Here is a 23,604-nt window from a genome sequence, read left to right on the forward strand (position 1 = left end):
TGGGTAGCTCAGCCGCTGAGGGATGTCCGATGTCCGATGTAGTACCACGGCCCCATCGAAGCAGAGCAGGCGCAACAACGCAAGCGATCCAAATGAAGCAGGTGCAACGACGCAGCGACGCCAGGGCCGTGTACTCACATGTTTAGGGTATTACGTAAGACATCGATGGACCTAACCTTGACAGAATTAGGCAAGAGCAGCGCTTTGGTTCGTTGATGAAACTCGCCATGGCACTTCAAGGATATACTTGCTCCCTGCTTTCACTCTTCCATCATTTCCTCACGGCATACCGAAACGCTTCAGACCTCTCGGAGTTGTCGTTCTCGCCTTTTCCACTCCTAGGAGCACCTAAACTGAGTGTCCTTCGCAAAGTCTGCACTGCCAGTATAGCTACGAGGCCTGTCTTTGCTGCAAGTCAAAGCCACTTTTGCTACGTGCCAGTAGTGCCAACGAAATGTCATTGCCCATTCCCTTGGCAGATGCTTCATACGTTGCGGAAATAAGAGGGCAGTGCGACAAGCTTCAACCCAAGGAGAAGCTAGCGCTTGTCGAAAAGGAAATACGAGTCGCCTGTGATAATCTAGAGCATCACTATCTCCGTCTTGATGCACTCATCGATATGGTCACCTCGAACAAGCTCTACATCGTGCAACACCTCAGCCATCGAGCATGGCTTAAGAGCCTGGGCCCTGACACAACTGCTGCCGTTGACCAATCGCGAGCCCATAAAGGAAAATGCATGGACCTTTCGAGTAAGATCCACCAAGCATGGGGAGTATGGCCATGGCAACTGGTCGAGGACCAACATCAACCACACTGCTGGTCTAAGGGAATTCTCGATGGAATCCTTCGTCTAGCCAAAACGGGCTGCGAGCAGACCAAGGCTACGGATCTTTTAGCTCAAGCGCGAATTGATCGAGCCTGCCGCGACTATAGTGATCGTCGCTTGGGTACAACCAGGGAGGACGTCCTTACGAAATCAGATGTTACCAATGCCCTGGAGAAGTACACCGAGTCAAGTGCTGAATGCGAGTTCTCGACGTGTAATAGCTCTTGCGCTCGGCTTTTGAGTTCTGCGCTAACGCTTTATTAGCTACTAAGAAGCGTAAGGGGCCTCAGGGTGGTGCACCTAGAAGGGTGAAGCCAAAACTAGCAATGCCTTTGACAGTATCCCCGAACAGGAGTCCTGAACTTGGACGTGGACTTGGTAACAACTATCCAGACGATACAATCCGCTCTCCATCCGCCCTAGCACTTAGTCAAGTGTCTGATTTAACACAACATGGGACGGACGTCCTCTCGACTCGCACATCTAACAACCAATCACCAGGTCAATTGGACACGTCATTTTATCTTAAAGCAGACTTCGAGCATAGGATTCATGATGACTTCGACAACGGTACCCAAACTCACGAAGAGGAATCTCCTGAATCTGTAGATACCCACAAGAGAATGGCACCCGATAGTGATCTTCTAGGCGCTGTTGCCACACTCAGTGGTCGCCAATGGGTGTCGTGTCGGCCCGAGTTCTCTCATACATCACCTGAGCAGCTCATGGACACAAAAGATACTGAATCTCTGTCGCCAAAGACGCTACAGCAGCTGCGTTCAGGGAATGGTCCTCCGCATCAGCAGCAACCTCAGTCAAAGTCATCCAAGGAAAATGTTACCGTATCGAGGGAGATGCGCTCTAATACTCCAAAAGTTGTGTTGCCGCGTCCGCCAAAATCCGCGAACACTGCCTGTGCTTCAACACCTGCCGTCTCAGAACCTGCCTCTTCGTCATCCCTGCCTCCGCTAGATCTTATATCTAATTCTCAAGACATGGCTACTATGAAAGAGCCTCTCGACCTACTAACGGACGACCTACCCTCTCGCGCCCGGCTCGACGGAACCACAGATTCGGGGCCCAACAGTGACCAAGAAGCCGTATTCCAAGGAGGGGAGGCGCATGAGTCAGTGAATCAGATACAGGCCGCCCTAGAGACCCTTGGAGACAAACAATGGGTCGGCAGCATCGCCCTATGGACGCTACTCGAGGCGGGTTGTCCGTCCGGGGTCCGCTTGGTTGACTGCAGCTACATTACCATTGAAAATCCCAAGGAAATGTTGACTAAGCGCAGACTACGGCTTCGCGGGGAGCGCATCTTGCTCTGCCCCCTGAACCACTACAATAAGCATTGGACACTCGCCATTCTGGACACTGAGGCTGCTATCGTTGATCACTACGATCCACTCTCTCCGGGTGTCTACAACCGCTTAGAGGCACTGGAGAACTTCATCACATCTCTGGCAGAGAAGGAAGAAACCAGCGGATTCAAAGATCTTTCGGAATGGGAGTTCCGCGGCATGCCGTGTCCAGAACAGTCCAATGGATATGACTGTGGGGTCTACACTGTCGTGTTCGCTTATTGTAGGGTACTCAACCTGCCGATTCCTGTTTCCCTTGATCTTGTGTTGTGGAGGAAAGCCTTGAGCTGTTCACTGGACGACGATGGAAAGTTATCGAATCAAATTGACATCGAGGCTCAGATGGAAGATCGAGACACGAAAGTACCAGCAAATTCTCAAAAAGCTTGCAGAAGCCGTCTGTATCTCCAAAGTCCAGGCCCACAAGGAGTGGACATCTTTACAGACGAAATGCGAGATGAAGAGTCTTTTTTTGCAGATACACAAGAACTGATTCGTTCTCAGCGTAAGCAACAGCTTGCCGCAGAGAGGAGCGCATCAGTCGCGCAGGAGACCGCAGCCATAGTGGCCGCTCTGCTGTCGCAAAGTCGCGAAATGATCTCACAAGCGCAGGCCGGCCAAGATCTCCTGCAGACACGCCTCGATGCACACAGGAGGATCTTGGACGACTATAGCAAACTGGACTTCACTATACAAAGCGCCATCGACGGTCTCAATGCTGCAGTAAGCTGCCTCGAGAGGGATTATCAGCGTTTTGCCGGCAAGGTCGCCAAACATAAGCATTTCGTCGCGAGGTGGGAGCGCACGAAGATGTTTTGCGATAAAGAGCAAGCCCGTAGAAGGGAGCAGGAGGCTTTGAAAAGTGCCGCGATAAAGGATACGGCTGGTAAGATTCGAGCCTTCTGCATACAGAAAGAGAATATCATCAGGAGATTCCGAGCGTTATCGGCAGACCTAGGAGACAGTGATGACATTACATACGACTGACGGAGCTAAAGAGCCCATAGAGTCTACTTGTGTTTATCTACCCTGTAGCTCAAGCTTTCACTCAACTTGTAAAGTAAAATATTGAAGTACGCCATAGATTCATACTACGTCGCCCGCAAAGTGATGGAAGAACTCGGAAAGAAGCTCTGTAATCCCTGGTGACTTGTTGCATAACCATCAGGGACACCATTCCTCATACCGCTTAGAAATTAACTCCTTTCTATGAAGCAGATGGGTAAATGGAAAGTCAGTCACAAAGCCTGTGAAATGAGTGGCAGTCTCCGATCAAGATAGGCTATTGCGCCTTGATACGACCCCGCGGCTCTCGGAGAGATCCTTCACCCTACATCTATCTCAAGCTTTACCTCCTGCTGTAAAGTAAGTCCCTCATTCATTCATGAAGCCTGGTGATGCTCCAACATCCTTCCTTACGACCGCTTCACGATCCCTTTGCGTTTTCAACTCCCACTCTATTATATTCATTCATAATCGATAGCTTTACAATTAAGACACGGTAACCGAAAAGGAGTTACTCCTCTAGCGACGTTATATTAATATTAATATTATCTCTTATTTAATAACTAAATTTAATAATTAATTAATTATTCTTTTATAAGTATTAGTCTTTAATAGTCGAATCTAAATTTTTCTAGAAAATCTTTTTCTATATTATTAAAAGTCGTTTATTGATTAAGAAGTATCTTTCTTTAAAATAACCATTTCTTTATTCTAAGAATCTCTCTTCTTTTTAAAAATTCGTTAACTTTTTATAATAATAATCTCGCTATTATCTTTAAATCTTATTTAAAGAATCTTAATTCTATTTAAGAGAGTTTTTCGAACTTTCCAAATTAATAATCTCGCTGTATCTTCTATTTTAGAAAGCTTAAGTAATATTATACTTTTCTTCGAGAATTCTTTAATTTCTTAATATTCTTTTAATTTCTTTTTATTATCTTTATTAATAAATTTCGATAATTAATAATATTATAATATTTAAGCTAGCTTCTTAATTAATTAAAGATGTTCTTAATCTTAGTTACTAGATCTAAAAACTTTCTCTAATTATAAGATAAACTTATTAATATTAGATTTTCGATTTAATTAATTATACTATTAACTTTTTTATAATTAATTATTAATATACGAGTAAAGATTTATAAATTAAATTTATAATCGTTTTTTTTAATTAGAGCTATCGAGTAAATTTAATAAGCGATCTTTAATAAGCGATCTTTAATAAGCGATATTTGAATTCCTTATCTTTAAAGAACTATAAGATTAAATTTTAAGATTTTTTATTTATTTAAAAGCTTACATTATACTCTATAATTTAAAAGAAAAGTTTCGAAATTTAAATAGAAAATAAAAATGTTATTCTAAAATTAAATAAGTATAGCGTATATTCTATATGATTAATATGTATCTATCTTTTAATTAAAGCTATGAAACTTTAATAAGCGATATTTAAGATTCTTATCGTTTAATAATTATAAGATTAAAATTTCAAAATTTTTAAAGCGTAAGGAATTCAAACATCGCTCACCAAAGTTCGCTCACCAACGATACTCAAGTCAGTTTTTAATATTAGGCTACTTATTCTTTTCTAAATAGCGTCGCATATCTAAACGAAAGTAGCTTAGTAATCTAATATTAAAAATCGCCTTAAGTAGCTCTAATTAAAAAAAAATTATAAATTTAATTTATAGATCTTTACTCGTATATATATAATATAATAATTAATAAATTATATAGATTTATAGTAAAAGAAGTTTTTATAGTATTAAGATATTAAGATATTAAGTTTAATTAAAAAATCTAATAAAGAAACTCGTAATAATTTTATATATCGCCTTTAAGGTTAATATCTTTAAATTATACTATAAAATTTACTATAATAATCTTTTATTAAAGAAGAGAGACTTAATTTATTATATTCGCTAATTTCTATTTATATATATAAATTAATTCTCTTATATATATAACTATTATAATAAAACTTATATGAAAGATAAAGATTTAAATATATTATTTTAGTTTTTAATTTTAATTTTATAGATATTATATAACTTTAAAATAACGTTTTTTTAATTAAATTAAATTATAAGAAAATAATAATCTATTTTAATAAAACTTTAAAATTTATTTATTAATATATATAATAGAATAAGATAGAATTAAGTTAAAAAATCTTAAATCTATATATATAGTTAATTATAAATTTGAGATTACTACGCTTTTTAGTTAGATATCGCGGATAAATAAACTAACGTTCTTAACTATTAAAATCTCTTACTCTACTTTTAACCCTTTAATAACTTTACTATTTTCTATTAAAATTTTTTTTTTTTTAAATTATAGAATATAGATTATACATTTTAATAATTTAATAATTTAAAAAATTAGTCTTAGTTTAAGATCGCTGATTAAAGTTCGCTTATTAAAGTTACTCGATAGATCTAATTTAAAAAAATAGATTATAAATCTAATTTATAGATCTAAACTCGTTTAAATACTTTAAATAAAAGTAATCTATTATAATAATATAATAGTTATAATAATAGTAGTTATAATAGTAGTAGTTATAATAATAACAGTTATAATAGTAATAGCTATTATATCGAATTTATCGAATAAGAGTAAATACGATTAATTGTTAACTAGAATAATAATTAAAATAGCTACTTTATACTTCTAAATATAGAAATTCTAACGGGATATCTTATATATATACTATTTTATAATATAATACTATAGATATATTATATTATAATATATATTATTAAGATCTTATATTATATTAGACGAGTAAAGGCCTATGAATTAAATTCATAACCATTTTTTTTGATTAGGGCTGTCGAGTAAATTTGGTGAGCGAACTTTGGTGAGCGATATTTGAATTCCTTGCGCTTTAATAATTATAAGACTAAATTTAGAAATTCTTTTTTTATCTGAAAGCCCACATTTCGTTCTATAATTTAAAAAAAAAATCTCTAAAATTTAATAGAAAACAAAAAAGTTAATAACGTACACCTATTTTTTGATGAGGGAGACGCGGGAGGGGGAGATTTTGATGGTTGCGGACGCTAATTTATTTACCCGCGATGACTTAGCCGATCTAACCAAAGAGCGTAGCGAACCCGAATTTATGATTGGCTGCACATATAAATTCAAGGTTTTCAAGCTCAGCCCTACCTTATTCTATTATATATACTAATATAAAATTATATAAATATTAATATTCTATATCTTATTAGAGTATAGTATAATAAGTTAATATATTATATTATATTATATCTTTTCGACTAGTATTAATAGTTATAAGAATTTAATTTATTTAAATATTATTTACTATAATATAATACGTAATAATCTTAAATAAATAATTAAAATTAATTAAATATTAATAAATATTAGTTTAATTAAAGAGATTATATTTCTAGTAAATATAAAGCTATATATTTATTAGTTAAAATTATATATATAGTAAAAATAAATTATATACGTAATAACTATTTTAAAAAATACTAATATAAGTTAAGAGTTTATTTTCTTTAATAGTTTAACTATAATAAATATTATTATAGATTTTATAATTAATAGTTAGTATATAATAAAGATTTTTTATATTTTATTCTATTAATATATAAAAAGAAATAAGATAAATCTAAGTTAAACTTTTTAGAAATATAATTAATTATAACTTAATTGAAGTATTTAAATTAACTCGATAGCTCTTTTAAGCTTTCTTTTTAAAAAAATAAAAAAATAAAAGATAAAAAAAAAAAAAATAAAAAGTTTTCTATATACTTTTGAAAAGAATTTAAATAATAAAGTAAAATCTATAAGAGTTAACTTTCTAGTTTTTTAAAGATAAGAAAATTTATATTATTAATTAAACTCGCTTAATAGCTTTAATTAAAAGAATTATTATATTTCATTTAAGATTAAAATAACGATTTTATTTTCTATTAAAGTTGTTTTTTAGATTATAAAATATATAAAATTTAACCTTATATTTTTTTCTATAGATAAAAAAATTATATATTACTTAATTAAGTATTTATTTATTTAATTAAAGATATTCTTTTAATATAAATTTAAATAATCGAATAATAAGTTTTTTTATAAGATTTAAAACTATTTTACTTTAATTTTAAGTTTAAGTTTAATTTATTAATCTCTCTTAATTACTTATTAGAAAATAAATAAAATTAATAAAATTATAGAAAGTTATAAGAATTATAATAATAATCTTTCTATAAATAACAAGTAAAAGCTCATGAATTAAATTCATGGAGTTGGATTTTTCTAAGTCAAATCGAATTTTAGCCCTAGCCCTAAGTCAAATCGAACTCTAATCGCTTGCTGTGCGTTTTTGACCTACATATAGGCATATATATACGGAGAGAAGCGCGCTAAGGCCTAATTAGGAAGGTGTATCGAGTGTGAAGGATTGATCCGTAATAATTGCCCACCAAAAACAGAGAAAGGCCTTGTTCTTATGGCAAGAAGTATCGAAATACCGGAAAGAAATGGAGACAACATGCCAATTAGTGGTGTGAATCCCACATTATCTCCTGCCGCAGTGAAATCTTTCGAATAATGAAATAGCTATCAGAGCAAGACATCGGATGGTTTCAATTCGTCCAAATATGTATCGTCCGATGTTCCTCCTGCAGAGGCCTAATTGGCTGTGATCGTCGCAGTAGATCCTCCTCTTGTGACGTCATTGCAGTGATATACCATATTAATGTAGTGGGGATGACAGGCCAAGTTGCAGTGGTGTTCTCCGCTTGCTGAGTGATGATTTGATGTGGAACCGTGGAGAGCATGTGACGTGGGATCTTGGAGAGCTGAGCCGTGTTCTTGACGATGGTGGCCTTGTAGTGTTCTCCGCATGTGCCTGCTGCAGTGGTTCCTTCGCAATGTTCTCCGCAGTGTATTGTTCCTCCTCTTGCTTAACTGAGTGCTCTGGCTGAGTGGATGACTGAGTGGATTGGTGAGCTGGCTGAGTGGCTTGTAAGGCCTCCGAGAGGTATGTATAATGACATCTAGATAGGTGGGTAGATTATTTCTTCATTTTTGCTATGTTCAAATAAGCAGTTACACTAAGACCTAATCAGGTAATCGAGCTTTTAAATCAGTGATTTAAATTATAAATCACTGATTTAAAAGCTCGGTTAAGTTGCAGACTAAGCACTACCCCATATGGTTAGTTGGTGGCGTTATTACCCTTTTTGGTTTTAAATCAGTCTTTTAAATCAGTTGCTAAACCTCCCTAATCATATCTGCAAATCTGAAAAGTTCCTGCAAAATTTGAAATTGCTGATCGCGCGTGTGTCGCGGAAATCACAAAATCCGCCGGATCAGCAAATCTGATTAGAATCCGCCCAAATTCTGCCGGTTCAGCAAATCTGATTAGAATCCGCCCAAATTCCGCCGGTTCAGCAACTGTCTCAACCTTTTCCGCCAGTTCTGCCAGTTTAGTAGCAATACGCACGAAAAAAGAAAAGTTCTAATAATCGACGTTGCGACGGTAAGGTTCTACGGCGACGAGTATCAACGCCAACTCAAATTTGGCTACGGAATTAGACGATTTAATGAAATTAGTCGCGTGGGTGATGCTCTGGTATAGCGCATAATGATGCGTATGTTGATAATAATATATATTGATGCCATATATATATAGAATAGTACTTAGAGTGTATTAGAGTGCATTGCGTAAAATTTTTGAAGTTGCTGAAAATTTTTAAAGTTGCTAAACTGGTAGAACTGGCGGAAAGGGTTGGGATAGTTGTTGAACCGGCGGAAAGGGTTGGATATAGGCAAAGTCTGCTGAATAGGCTAAATCGTGCTTATGGTGCGGACCCGGCGGAAATCGTGCGGAAAGGAACTTTTCAGATTTGCAGATATGATTTGCGGTGCCACATTCGTTCCCCAGTTGGGTACTTTCTGCTGTGTGCACGTTGAGGACTGTTATTTGTGTTGTCTTATTGCCGTCTCGTACGCCCTCCGCTATTCGTAGTTGACATCACATGGCTCCAAGTCGTTCATCCACCCTATGGCCCGTAGCTGTCTGTAGCTGTAGAATCTTCCCTTCTCTCATGTATGGCTGTGCCCGTGGCTACAACCCTGTCGGTTTCTCTTTTGTTGTCTCTCGTGGGATTTCGTAGGAAGACATTGGGCGAAGAGTGTCAGGGGAGCTTGATTAGGGGAGAGAGGAAAACACCGTCGACATGAGGAGAACACGGTCGATATGAGGATGCAATCGCCGTTATCGCGTTATCACTGTCGTCGTCGTCAATCGTGTAACCAATTGCTCGTAGGAGAAGGCGGATGGTGCACATGCCGCCGGTCATACAGTAAGGTACAGGTGGACGAAGCCCGTACCGTCCTTAGTCTTACGCAGAGTGTGGAGTTACTACCTACTCGCAGTCACCTTTGAACATTGATTACGTCAATCTCTCAGACTTTTCCACTGATATGTCTTCCATCTCTTAACCCAGTAACCGTTGCCCGTTGTACTGAAGCCGAAATGGGCTCGAGGTGGGTGTTGTCGCACGGTCGTGAAAATTCTGCACCGGAGCTTCACCACCACGCAACGTCTCGAACTCGTTCGAACTGCGTCGGGTTGAGATCTATTAGCTGTCTCATCGCAAGATGAAAAGTTCGTAGCCAGCACTACGTACAGGTTGATCTCGTCGCTGGCGTTTATAATGTAGTTCTTTTCCAGCTTCCTCTCTGGGACGTACCCGCTCATACCCGTGTTTAGCTTGGTATCGAAGAATTTAGGTGAGTTATAGCGTCGAAATCATGAAATGGAAACTAAAGATCTGATTGGTCAACCTTAAATTTTAACTTTTTGTGACCTCAGTCTCGAGCAACAACAAAATATGTGAACTCACGAGGTCAGGAAGGACTGGTCAACATGCAGCACTGATCGACTCGCGTACCTACACTGAGGTAAGCTTTACTCGTCTGTTTGAATATCTGAAGCTGAGAGAAGCCTCCTCTAGTGAAGTACCACTCAATCATCGCAGACGATGTTCTTCTCGTGGCTTCCTCCAGAATTAAGGCTGCAAGTGTACGAAGAGCTCCAGTCAGACGATATTGCCATCCAGAGTCTTTCAGCGACTTGCAGCCAGGCATATGCAGAAGTCCGGTTCTACCGCTCAAAAGTCTCTGAAGTCTCGTTTCAATCCCTTGACCAGTTCAAGCAATATATCGAGACCCGAACATCACTCACACTCCAGCATCCTCACCACGTCACGGTCGTCTTTTCTGGGGTTGCTCCTGCGCAAGCATGGAAAGCTGCAGTGAAAATCAACCTGCGAACCTTGGAACTCATCCTGGCTCCAGCCTCTGTCTACCTACTTCCGAAAATGTACAGTAACTGTTTAATGCGCCTCCAGGGCGCTAGGAACCTATTTCTGCTCCGCGGTCTAAGTCTCGTCAACTTGACCTTTCAATGTCGCAGTGCTATGTGCCGAATTTATAAAAATGCATACCCGGACCTGCCAGACTTCAAGCGCAACCTCAAACTTCTTACCAGGCCCCTCTCTTGCCGACAAAAACTCATCCGTGAAAGGGTGCAGCGACCGGCCCAATCTAGACACATGACACGTGCGCGATCCAAGGCCTTGGAATCGAGGTAGAGATTCTATAAGGTATGTCAACTCCCCGCTACGCGTATTCAGTGCTAACGTCAGCTATAGCACCCTGTTCGCTCGCCCATGTTCTTCATCTCTGGACTCGTTACGCAGCATCCAATCAGGGGTTTCCAGCCGCGATCTAACATACTGCCTTCCGATGCAGCGGTACAGGTGGTGGCCACTGGGAAATGCATCAGACCTATTGTGGAGAAGTGATGAGACTTGTTTGATCACTGTGGGGCGCATGTTCATTAGGCTCCAGCACGTGTAACCTAGATTCAATGGACAAGTCATCTCTCAACAACTCTTCATCACATTCTCAAAGCTGGATGCCGATGCTGCTGGTGCTCCATGCTACTCCAATTGCGTTCTTCTACCACATACCGAGATGATTGCGTACCCATCTAGAAGGCGCTGTTGAGAGGTGTAACAGGGACAACGGACACATCATTTCACTCTTTTTCATATAATCTGGCAAGCTCCTAGGAATTGAAGTAAACGTTTAAGAGTTATATCCGCAGAGTCTACGACGAAAGGCAGCCTACATGTACATGTAGCTATCAATCTATACACAATAAACCGTGATCTTCTAGCAGATCTGCCAAGGGACCTTTAGGCCCTAATATCTCCTGAGGCTAGCCCATAAATTCACTACCCAATGCCTCGATCGTACTTTAGTGTCGACAAGGCTAAGAACAAGGGACGACATCGTCTCAGACCATAAGCTTCTCCGTTGCTTTAAGGGTCTACGGCCAGACCATTTATTTCCATGCCCTTTGGACGGTAGCTCTGATGCTCTAAGAAGCCTTCGCGACCTTCCTGATGCATCGGTCAGACGCACCAGTCCATCACAGTTTCGAGTCCATTTGAGAGTATCTGTACTCCTTCATAACCACTCGCATCAACGCCGGTTACGACATCCGAATCACGTACTTCGCAGAGGAGACAGAACATACTGCCATTCTCGTCTATAAGGTCCCTGACCAAAATGCCACGAGATCGTCCGCCAATAACTATTTCAGTGGTCCTTCCAAGTGCTTTTATTCAGCACGAATTTCGGTATTGGCCGCTGCACGTTCGAACACTGCAACTGTAAACACGTCTACTCCGTATATCAGCAGTACTTGCCACCGCATGTCCTCGAGGTCACGACTCACTATCGCCTGCCCATATCTTGCCGCTCGGAAACCGAGTCACAACAGCAGCATGACTCCCTCGCCCTCCGCCAGCCTTGCTGGTACGGTTGAGGGTACGGTTGACGCTGTCTTCGATAGCAGGAGGGTTCCCGTACACTCCATACTCACCCTATCTCCCTCTCAGCCGAGAGCACTTCCGTCACCGCTACCAAATGTTGACGCCGTGATCACAACGCCCCCAAAACCGCGGTTTCCATGACGGAAGGAAGAGATGCAGAATCTCGAGGAGATCATGACCTGGGTAAAAGGGGAAATTCAAATGAAGAAGAAGGATAAGGAGAATGAGGGACGCGCAGAACGCCTGAGCGAGGCAGTAAGGGCTATCATTGAGGTACTGGTGGGCCCGGCAATTGCGAAGTCAAAAGCGCGAAGGCCCCAATATGAGCAGGCGAAAGCAAAGGAATCTGCTCGTTTCGATAAGCGCTGGGAGAGGGAGCTGGCAGATCTGAGGTACATAAGGCCCGACATCTAGAGTTGATGATAAAGTAGTTCGGCAATGCGCTTTTCCAGTGCATTGTTGCCACTTTCTCCGCCAGAACTGTGCACCACCATACATTTGGAGGTCTTGCCCGGATCCTGTGGCCTTACAAGTGATCGATTCGTTCGTTCGTTCGTGATTCTGATGAAGCCTATTCCAGTACCATTCTTTGAGAACGTGGCTTTTTGGCTTGTTCCTGTAACTCAATTTTACACCACTTCTTCATGCCAATCCGAAGCCTGCTACGAAAACCCTCACGTCCCCCGTTTTAAGTCTTCATTCATATCCTGAAGTCTAGCACACGCCGTTCTTCTGCACTAGACGAAGTCGTGGCACACTGCTCTCGAAGCTTTCCTCAGAGCCCTACCATCTTCAAGCCATCCCACAGGCATCTCGTTGCTACTCCACCACTGTATAGCTAGATGGCCATTCTACAGCCGGAAAGAACCAAACATCGCCTTGTGTCCTTGCATGAATGCTGGTGTAGCACGTACACGTCCACCCCATGCAGCTGTAGCTGTCGCCCCTGGTTTAGCTGTAGCCCTTGATGTAGCCCCTCCACGTTCACCCCGCCGTCCGGCCGGCTGCTGTAGAGGCCGTGCAACCCTCGGCGCAGCGTCAGTACCAGCAGCCTCGTCTGGTCCAGCCTCATCGCCTCGTGTAGCTCTAAAGAATGCGTCCGCTGTAGCAATTTCCTCCTCTTCAGCTACCTGGCTTACTGTAATGGCTAGCTGTCGTTGTCGCTAGGCCTCTCTTGCCAGCTCATGGTGCCCGTGGTGACTTCAATCGATGCTGGACAGGAAGATGAAGGAAGAGAAAGGAGCCGTGACTGGCTGAAAAAATGAGGAGTTGGCTTGGTGACGAGTGAGTAGTTGAACGGTGTAAGAAGAACGTAGAAGGAGAACGATCATCTTCTAAATCTTCTAGGTCTCGTCTGGTAGCCCCCAACACTCCACCATCCGATCCGGGCGTATCTGATGATCTTTTTTGGGCCCACAGTCGACGGAAGGAGTAAATCCGGCTGTTGGAGGTCTGCAATTAACTGGAGCTTCAAAGGTCTGAGATTCTCACTGTGTGACTGCAGGCAATCTCGTTCGCTCTGAGGAGGCATAGAGAGCATTGCCAGTATGCTTCTTTAGTGCCATTGACGATGCTGAAGGCCAATTTGATTGGGCGGTTGTGAATGGGATATTGGGAAGAGGTCTTAGTGGGTAGGGATGCTCAGATTTGACGAGAATTGGACACAAGGATGCTACCTGCACAGTCGACTTGATCTCATGTATGCATATGAATGGCGTGGCTCCATTGGCCGTGGACGGCTGCTTGAATGCTTTCGCTAGCAAATATAAAGTAGCTTGGTGTTGGAGACCTAGAGTGCGCTCGGACCACAGGCTTCGGGGCTCTAGAAACTTTATTGGTGGAGGCGTCCGGACGTGCTTGGGAAGAGACACCACCAGTGTTCCTTGGTAATTCGCAGTCAGCCTGCGTTCGGTAGTTATCTTAAGCGATCAGAGGGTAGGCTACTTACTTGGTCGTTGTTGCGACGTACTTAATGTGTGGTGCAATGAGTGTAGGAAGATTATCTCGAGGTGCTGAAAGATGCCAGATCTGATGATAAATTTGTCTTTGAATTTTGGATCACGCTATATCCAAAATGAAGCCAGCTCCTTTTGAGCGCAAGAAATTCTCTGCTTGTGTCACCGGGAGTCTTATATCGTCCGGAAATGCGCGACGATGCTCATCAGATCGACCTTTGATAGATGATGATATTAACATAGAGACTGAAAATACGATTTTCGCGTGCAGATTTTTCAAAAGCAAGCTCCGCACGTGATGGGGATTCGCAGGGCTGGAAGGTCTGTATTGTATGCCTTTGATCCAAATGAAAGCCCTTGAATTCCCCGACTCGGGCTTCGGGTCGTGTATCTATCAATCGTGCCCTACCCGATATACAGAGATACCGTCTTCAGCATAATATGAACCGTCGAGGTACCGTCCCGTCGAGCAGGTCCTTCCAAGTTATAGGCTTTACTACGGCATCAGTAGCATAATAAGAGGCCAAGGCATATGAAGGCACGACAGAGATGACTTTGTCAATTCTTGAGCTTCACTGTCTTTCTATGCTATCGTTCCTACATGATAGATTGCTATTTGAGCCAAGTTCGACAGCTTTTTGCAGTTCTCCTTCCTCACGCCGATAGTGTGATTGAAATATGAACTATTGAAGTCCCCGTCGCCAATCGAACTCAGTGAGATCCATCGTCTGGAATAGAGAGCGCTTTTGCTCAGCCTGAGAGTCCTTACTCATCTTCATAATCTTCTGCTGCGGATGCAACCCCATATCCGCGGCTCTTTTCAGCCCAAGAACCGGTTTCTGTTCGATCTGCAATTTCATGTCTTGGAGTCGGGCTAACTCCGTTGTCGCATCTACATAGATGGCTCTGAGCTGTACTATGTCCTTCGGTGAGGTGCGACCACTGCGTTGACCGGAATTGAATGCTTGTTAGTATATTCGTTGTAGGTTTGAGATAGCTTTATCGAGCGTGCTTTCCCTGTCTGTTGAGGTCGCGCGACTGATAGTATCAGTAACCACTGTAGATAATGCAGTCTTAAGAGCGTTTGGGGCGTGACGAAGCATAGTCGATGCCTCTTTAGCTAAAAAGCTTTCGAGTTTTCCTCGCACGATCTCAGTGACTCGACCTGGAACTTTCTCCCCTCGGGATTGGGTGGCCTTCCGATCCGCGAAATAGAGCTGGATTTCATCGTAGAATTGGCTCATGTAGCTTTTGATACCGGATTGAATGATTCCTTAAGGTAAGCGTGCGGCTTCCCCAATGAGAGCCTTGAATAAACTGTCGATGTGGAGGATGCACCGCTCCTGTTCACGTTTGTTGGCCGTGTAACATAGTTGGAGTACCTGGTTGTTGCGGGTCTTAGGGGTAGTACACGTATTCTGAACGTTCTGATGGAGCTGTGAGAAGGAGTCTTTGATGCATTTGACGATATGGTTGCGAGCAATGTAGACCTGTTTCCTTAAATCACACTCGAGAAATCCTTCGGCGACCTCTCTAATATGAGCTCCCCTGTAGATGTCAATGGTAGATCAACCTCGCCTGATGCGCGGCACTCACAGATCAGTATTGAGATTGTACGCTTGAGAAGTCTTTTTCTTGCGTTTCGCCAGGTGGACTCCGCGATGCCTAAGGATTGCGCGAAGAGTTGCCGAATTTAGATCTTGTAGTTCTTCGACCTTGAGCTGGAGGGGTTCAACGATATACTCTGGGTCCAACAGTATAACATCATCCTTCCGTTTTGCTTTCTGGACCCCCAGTAACGTATCTTTGATACCCTTATCTACCCGCTGTCAGCTTCCGTTCGTTGCTAGATGAAGTTCTTTTAATCATACGCGGAGTCATTGATACCCTGAAGGGTCTTTTCAAGCTCTTCCGTACGTATAGTGAGCTCCTTCCGTGTTGACTGCAACTATATTTAGTCGATACATCGGCCGATAGATCAAGGTTAGACCCACTTTATATATAGTGGCGCAGAACCTTATGCCATTCCCTTTCACCAGCTCCTGATCATATGAGCTCATGATTTGGAGTCTGAGAAGGTTCTCTTTTGTTCCGTTGAACCAGCTCTTCTCATGCGGCGCTACCGTCTCGTTCACCAATTGCGCGAAAAAACGTTCCTGTGTCACCAAGCCCGTGGACTCCCTATCTGGCCACACGTGATAGCGCTCGTCCATATCCTTCCGAGAGTCTCTAGCCAGCATAGCTATTGCAGCCGGACCGTATACACCCACTAGAGTGGTTAACTCTCTAGCTAACTCTCCGAGTGCTGCTGTCTGGAATTTCTCGGAGTCGAAGTCATTGTCTCCGCGAGCCTGAGACCGTGTTAACGCTTGCTCGGCCATCTTATCCGCAACCTTGTCGACTATCTTGGAACGTATTGCAGCCACTTTCGCGTCCGTCCGAAATCTATGCATTTCTCGTTTCAGTCGTTGAATCTCCTTTTTGACTAGATCTGAAGACTCAGATAGGACTAATATCTCCTTCAATGAGGCAGAGAGTTGCTTCATCTAATCCGCGACAACCCTGCTGTCAAGTCGATTATTTTGGTCTATGTCCTCGATGGTGTTCGTATCGAATATAACAGGTGAACCATCCGCCCATCCCTGGTTTTGGATTTGCGACCACCAGGATGGCTCCTTGACGGGACCCTCTATCGCAACAATTAGGAGTTCTGAGCAAGCTTGGCATGCGCGTTGAATTCGTTGAGACTTTGCTTCCTGGATCTTTTCTTGCTCATATAGCTGGGCTAGCTCTATCTCTGCGATGGCGAGATCGGAACTCAAGGACGCGTAGGTCTGATTGCCTGCAACATGTCTCTCGGCCTACATTTTAAGACCCTTGTCGATTTGGGTAAGAACTATCGTGAACCTGTGACTGTTTAGCAGCAAATTTGAAATGCTGACGGACTACTTACCTGGAGTTGTTGCCGGTCGTTTGGTTATCCCAAATAATGTCTCCAACACGATCCCATACGTCAGGACTATCAACCGCTCTATCACAGCCTGCCACAATCACTGGTGAGGTACGCCTGCGCATCCAACCCTTGGCAACATCGGCTCTCGCTACTTCTGTGTCCTAAAAGCAGGGCAATTGCTTCGTTCTAGGAGAGGGGGTTGAGGTACCATTGTTCCGGGAATGTCAACAAGCACAAACCCTTGCTTCAAGATACTGCTGTTGACTTGCACACTAATCCCGTGAGTCAAAGCCATCTACATGAGCAGGGCCGCCAGCCAACTTACTGCATCTCCTTGGTTATTGGCCAAAGGACTACCGCGTCCTCATTCTCCAACTCCGCGCTTGCCCCGTATTTCTGAGCTTTCTCCGCGAATTCAACCGCCGTATGGCAGAAAAAACTCAACTCACCATCTCTAATATGTTTGTCAATGCCACATTCGACGTCGAGACGCGAGAGCTCCCTTTCCAATTCATCCGACGTGCGATCAAAGTCCTCCACTTTTAATTTCGGGTGCAGCGCAGTGAGTCTAGATCGAGCCGTGGCTTGCTGGTCCGGTCTCCTTGCTGTACCCTTGTTCTTTGACCGAGAAACAATGTTCCAGTACTGCTTTTCTTTCTGCCGCGAATTCTGCCTCGTCGAGGAAGACCACGCGAACATCAATACCTTCCCCGCCATTTCCCCGGATTTTGATCGGGATAGGTGTGCATGCATTAGAGTCCGAGGCTGGGAGTCGTATGCTGGGGAACAGCGCGTTGAGTGTTGTGCCTATTGACCAACTTGTAAGCAGCGCCGCGGAGTGGTCGACCAAGGCCTCACTCTTGCCATGGCCCGTTCCTCCAAAAAGGCCTACAATGGTTTCGGGTGTGCGAGCTTCCAATAGAGATGTCAATTCAGCTGTAGCCGATAGTCAGTCACTCGCTGTGGAAACTACGCATCAGCATTAGCGCTCACTCAGCTCTGCCTCAAAGGCTGCCTGTACGGCGGCATCTCGGAGTCCCGCAGTCTTGGATTTCATTTCTTGTAATGCACATGACCATGGGAGCCGGGCGAGTTGGAGCAGTTTGATGGTCTCGCAGAGGCCTGTCATAGCTGACTCTATAGTTGAGTGATGTTGATTAGTGGATTTTGGTGGGTGTTGTAAGTTGAAAACTAAAGTCATACAGATTGATTAGAACTAGCGCGGCTGCCCATTAGGCTGAAGTGAAGTGAAGTACACTGAAGTGAAGTGAAGTGAAGCAAAGTAAGCTCATTTGATACCTTATTGGCTACGCATAGTTCGTGGAAAATCTAGCATTTGCTTCAATGAGGAGTAAACCTTTATAATCTAGATGTCACGACAATAAATAAATGAATCTATTACGAAACGCATATTAACAATAACTCGAGATTCATGAAAGTTATTGTTCTACTAATCATTGCCCGGTTACTTATGAAACTCTTTAACGATCGAACCGCGTGAGTAGAGTACCTCCAAATATGAAAATCAAGCATCGAGACAAGGGGGCGACGATGGAGAACATAATACAATATTGCTAGGTTTCATCTCAATGTCTCAAGAAATGAAAAGTGGGAAGGTTATCACAAGGCAATGGAGCAATACTAAAACGTAAGTGCATCAGTTAAATACTCCGCGGTGGTCTCTAAATTTACGCCATATTCAAATGCAGATCGATCAAGTGCGGTAACATCGAAACGACGTGATCAGTCTGGTTATACATACGAGATAGACTAGTTAGGGATTCATAAAGTAAAGTATAATGTCCTAAGAGACCAGCTAAGAGACCAGCATCTCTAAGCCTTTGACTATCGGTGCATCATGTCCGAGGTTTTGCCGGATCGCATGCTGGTCTTGACTATGCCATCCACACCTGCCATACCCACATTGTCCTTCAGAGATCCTGGAGATGTAGGCCGTATCTTGCCTGCGTGCCAGCAAGATTCTCCGACTTCTTCTCCTTGTCCAGTCTTCTTGCCATAGTCCTCCATTTGTGTTATTCACCCCTAACACCTATTGGCAGCCTGGCTTGGGAGCTTCACTGTAGATTTGCCCTGTGTCTCCCATGCTCTTGCCATCAAGTCCATCCTCCATTCCATCCTTTGTTTCGTAGGGTTTAGTAAGGAGGTAGGTGATAAAAATCGAATGTGTTGAATGCCATTTGGTGATAAAATTGAAAAAGTACGAATCGCGAAACCCTAATCTTATGTTGGTGGCAAGTTTGTGTCAAGGATCCAAGTGACAGGAGCATGTTGAAGGTTCATACCACTTGAGTTTGGTGACTAAGAATAATGATGAGCCAACAATGTTGCCATTCGTGAATTGAAGGGACTGGGATTAGTTCTCAACGGAGATGTGCTCGTTATCCTCCATAAGATCGTCCTCAGGCGGCTTCCTCAGGGGCAGTCTGACGCACAGGCTCCTTGCTCTTGTTTTTGACAGTACGACGACGAGCGGGAGTGGACTCCTCCCCCACCTCTTCTTTCTTGACTGCAATGAAATCTTTCTGCATATCTAATGCAGTAGTGGCAGCAACGAAAATCTGCTCAGCGAACCCGCCTCCCTGCTTGACCATACGAACCAGATCTTTCCTAATCGCCTCATCCACTCCCTTCATGAACGTCGGCGCTACCTTGGAAAAATACACCTTGAATGGTCCATTCTCATGGTCAAGTTCCTCGTAGTACATGTCCTCAGCCCAATCGAAGAATTTGCCAGGCGGGATACTAGACAAGATCTTAGAGCTCGAGAAGAGCGTGACGACCTGCTTCTGCAAGCCGGGCAGGATATAATGCTTGGCTAGGCTCATGAGTTCTTTGATTTCTTCGAGGCGTGCAAGAGGGTTGTTCTTGGTGTTGGACATCAAGAATTGGTCTTTGTAGAGAAATTGAAGCATCTGCTCGAAGGCAATGGCGTCGTGGGTCATTAGGGGAAGAGTATTCTGCTTGGTGGCACGCTTGTTTGCTTTGGCTTTGTCGATCTCTTCTGCGAGCTTGGGGGAGCGCTTGAGGACTGACTCGTGGGCGTGGAACTGAGGGCCGCCTGGGCCGAGCTGGATGATGAAGATGGTGGATGTGAAGTTCATAAAACCCGAGTTGCCAGCCAGTCCGCCGGGTGTGGTGGTAGAGGTTGCACGAGGTGCTGATCTCATCAACGCGTTACTACGGACGCGCTTTTTGGTTGGTACAACAGCAGATCCATTTGAATTAGTCGAGCTGGCATTCGAGTCGCCACGGAGACGCTTGCCGAGTGTCTTCTTTGGTGCTTTGGCCTTTGGACGCAGAGGGACTCCATTGGAGTTGCTAGCCTTGACAGATGCAGACGTGGAGCCCGAATTGGTGCCACCCTCGACGAGGCCTTGAGCGACCGAGAAGCTGGAGTCTGCTGAATCCGAATCACTATGGTTGTTGTCCTCAGGGCTCAAGATGTGCTCCGGTGAGACGCGTGCTGGAGGTGTTGGTAGAGGGGTATCATCCCTTGATGCCTCGACCGTACCATCACAGTTGGGAAGCAACATGGCAGCAGTTCCCAAACGACGGTTTGAGACAGGAGAAGATGAAGCGGCCAGCTGCTTCGGAGAGCTGCCGACAGAAGGGGGCGATGCCGTCTTCTTGGTGACCGAAGAGGTCTCGAGACGCGAAGGAGATACCATTCCCTGGTATCAAGCCGTACGTGACTTGTTGATATGAATATGTTTGAGGTATTTAGAGAGAGCTTTAAGGGATGTATGAAGTATCAGAGCGTAAATCTTGGGTATGAAGGATGGAGAAAGGTGAAGAAGGTTGGGGTCGTGAGATGAGAATCTGGAAAAGAATTTGGGTTACAAGCCGTGTGTGTGTAGTCGCTCGGTAGCCAATTGGTCTTTGGTCGTTTAGTTGTACTGACGGTGCTCAACGCTTTAGTTCACTCTAGAGAAAGTGAAACACTTGATTTGCTCGATGTGAAGTGTTCTCCCCGTCGTGATCTCAATACTACTGCATCTCATTTTTGATGATACTTCATCGCTCGGTGAAGTATGATATCGATGACAGGATTGCATCACTCAGTATATTGATTCACTCGTACTACAAGTGTGAAGTCGATGCTTCACACGTTCAATAGCTTTCACCGCCTCATTAGACAGGTTTAGCAACGAATTTCAAAAGAATGATTCAAAGCGGGAACAGCCCTACCCTTCTACCGCTAACCCGATTGGGCAATATCACGCCGAAGAGTCACAAATCTCTTTGAATTTCACTTATTCTTCTTCTTTCACCACATATATATATCATGAACTCCTTTAATGATGGGGATCTCGTTATAACGATCTTTATAGTTATATTGCTAGGCTATTGGGCTGTGATCGCCACTATACGCTACCAATTGGCTGGCAACGAGATCCACCTATACGTGGTGCCGGCTACGAACCCTCTGACAAAGATTCCTATGCCTTCGGGAGTCTGCTCTGCACCTGTTTAGCAGCTGCTACGCGTTGATTGGGTCCCAACTCGTCAGCTGCAGTGGGCGTAAACTTACGGTCCGGCATGTCAGAGCATCTGCAAATCTGAAAAGTTCCTTTCCGCACGATTTCCGCCGGGTCCGCACCATAAGCACGATTTAGCACGATTTAGCCTATTCAGCAGACTTTACCTATATCCAACCCTTTCCGCCAGTTCAACAACTATCCCAACCCTTTCCGCCAGTTCTATCAGTTTAGCAACTTCAAAAAATTTCAACAACTTAAAAATTTTTACGCAATGCACTCTAATACACTATAAGTACTATTCTACACTGGTATATATATGGCATCAATATATATTATTATCAACATACGCATCATTATGCGCCATACCAGAGCATCACCCACGCGACTAATTTCATTAAATCGTCTAATTCCGTAACCAAATTTGAGTTGGCGTTAATACTCGTCGCCGTAGAACCTTACCGTCGCAACGTCGATTATTAGAACTTTTCTTTTTTCGTGCGTATTGCTACTAAACTAGCAGAACTGGCGGAAAAGGTTGGGACAGTTGCTGAACCGGCGGAATTTGGGCGGATTCTAATCAGATTTGCTGAACCGGCAGAATTTGGGCGGATTCTAATCAGATTTGCTGATCCGGCGGATTTTGTGATTTCCGCGACAAACGCGCGATCAGCAATTTCAAATTTTGCAGGAACTTTTCAGATTTGCAGATGAGGAGCCAAGAGATCTCAAGGGAGCGTACATTTACACATGGGTGTACGATCGGATTCTTCGATTACGACAACGGTCAACTACGTACGAGCGAAAATCGGACAACGAGACGCGTCAGATCGAGGGTTAACGCGTCCCCCTCGAAGAATTCGGTATTATCGACATGACGGCGAGCCCCACCCCTCTCGGTCGGATGATACCTCCCTCCCTCGCTGATCGGTAACTCTTCCCTAAATACTACAAGTACCCGACTCCGGCCACAGACGAGTCGAGCTCGTTTACGAGAATTGTATAGAGGTTTTCTAGAGGAAAGAGACCAGACAAGAGAGCTGAATCTAATGTGCTTGGAAAATACCCCCTTGACAGCGGAGTCAGTGAGCAATAAGTGATGGCCGTATACCTCCCAGCCAGCTATCGACGTGCGAATAGGCCTGATTAGGTCTCGTATCCCTACGGGAATCGGAGGAGAGCTTAATTCGGGTATTCCCGGCTTCGGTTTGACAAATGTTACTATTCTCTCTCTTACGTGACGATATACAATGGAGTACTGGGTGTCTGAGGGTATATAGAACAGAGAGGCTAGAGCTCGGCCCGGAGAAACGAGGAAAAAGCTTTGGGGTACATTGCAGAGTGTAATGGTGTCTGGTTGCAATGGAGGCTTTGGAATTCCCAACATAATGTACATAGCCGTGGTTCTACGGGACCACGATTATCTGCCGTACCTCAAATGGGGTACGGATGCCGGACATGGCCGTAAGGCCGAGTGGGTAAAAACGGTTGCACTCTGGGCTACGCCTTTCAATGGGAAGGGGTACGAACAGAGGCACGGCCCTCCGATGTAGGAATTACACACACACACTATCAATTATTAAGGAATCATTATGGTTTACCTCATATATGTGTGTGGTGTAAAGTTGTTGATTATTCTATATACCTGCAGGGCAGATATATGCGGTGCCAAGCCTACGCTAGTGGCCTTATGAGTGTCCCTAAGGCATCTCATGACAATTGCCCACAAAAAACAGAGAAATGCCATGTCCTTATGGCAAGAAGTATGCATGCATGTGTGTTTTTCGAAAAACCGGAAAGGAATGGAGATGCCGGACCGATTAGTAGTGTGAATCCCACAATTTCTCCTACCGCAGTGAAAGCTTTCGAATAATGAAATGGCTGTCGAGACAAGACATCAGACGGTTTCAATTCGTCCAAATATGTATCGTCCGATGTCCTCCTGCAGAGGCCCAATTGGCTGTGATCGTCGCAGTAGATCCTCCTCTTATGTCGTTATTGCAGTGATGTACCATAAGGCCAAGTTGCAGTGGTGTTCTCCGCATTTGCCTGCTGCAGTGGTTCCTCCTCTTACTGAGTATCGGGCTGGTGTGAGATCGTGGAGAGCAGGT

At 43.5% G+C, this 23,604-nt stretch overlaps 6 protein-coding genes across 6 annotated transcripts; 1 reads left to right on the top strand and 5 right to left on the bottom strand.

The window, feature by feature from the left end:
- Positions 1-454: 454 nt before the first annotated feature.
- On the top strand, positions 455-3,177 carry HO173_003333 (uncharacterized protein; the record flags this gene model as incomplete). The annotated part of the gene is made up of 2 exons (XM_037305260.1): positions 455-1,043; positions 1,094-3,177. 2 exons carry the CDS (start codon positions 455-457, stop codon positions 3,175-3,177), a joined length of 2,673 nt encoding a protein of 890 aa, XP_037168125.1.
- Positions 3,178-14,724: 11,547 nt separating this feature from the next.
- HO173_003334 (uncharacterized protein) lies at positions 14,725-14,901 on the bottom strand (the record flags this gene model as incomplete). Its single annotated transcript, XM_037305261.1, has 1 exon — positions 14,725-14,901. The coding sequence occupies one exon, from the start codon at positions 14,899-14,901 to the stop codon at positions 14,725-14,727; it is 177 nt and encodes a 58-aa protein (XP_037168126.1).
- A 414-nt stretch (positions 14,902-15,315) lies between these two features.
- HO173_003335 (uncharacterized protein) lies at positions 15,316-16,587 on the bottom strand (the record flags this gene model as incomplete). Its single annotated transcript, XM_037305262.1, has 4 exons — positions 15,316-15,589; positions 15,638-15,860; positions 15,913-15,949; positions 16,036-16,587. 4 exons carry the CDS (start codon positions 16,585-16,587, stop codon positions 15,316-15,318), a joined length of 1,086 nt encoding a protein of 361 aa, XP_037168127.1.
- Positions 16,588-16,902: 315 nt separating this feature from the next.
- Positions 16,903-18,123, bottom strand: HO173_003336 (uncharacterized protein; the record flags this gene model as incomplete). The annotated part of the gene is made up of 6 exons (XM_037305263.1): positions 16,903-16,948; positions 16,995-17,155; positions 17,203-17,266; positions 17,320-17,533; positions 17,700-17,930; positions 17,988-18,123. 6 exons carry the CDS (start codon positions 18,121-18,123, stop codon positions 16,903-16,905), a joined length of 852 nt encoding a protein of 283 aa, XP_037168128.1.
- Positions 18,124-18,839: 716 nt separating this feature from the next.
- Positions 18,840-19,022, bottom strand: HO173_003337 (uncharacterized protein; the record flags this gene model as incomplete). The annotated part of the gene is made up of 1 exon (XM_037305264.1): positions 18,840-19,022. One exon carries the CDS (start codon positions 19,020-19,022, stop codon positions 18,840-18,842), a length of 183 nt encoding a protein of 60 aa, XP_037168129.1.
- A 392-nt stretch (positions 19,023-19,414) lies between these two features.
- Positions 19,415-20,683, bottom strand: HO173_003338 (uncharacterized protein; the record flags this gene model as incomplete). Its single annotated transcript, XM_037305265.1, has 1 exon — positions 19,415-20,683. The coding sequence occupies one exon, from the start codon at positions 20,681-20,683 to the stop codon at positions 19,415-19,417; it is 1,269 nt and encodes a 422-aa protein (XP_037168130.1).
- Between the last annotated feature and the right edge of the window lie 2,921 nt (positions 20,684-23,604).

The sequence above is a fragment of the Letharia columbiana genome (genome assembly GCF_014066305.1).
Source record: "Letharia columbiana isolate WasteWater2 chromosome Unknown Sc0000007_s0, whole genome shotgun sequence".
NCBI classification, from domain to species: domain Eukaryota; kingdom Fungi; phylum Ascomycota; class Lecanoromycetes; order Lecanorales; family Parmeliaceae; genus Letharia; species Letharia columbiana.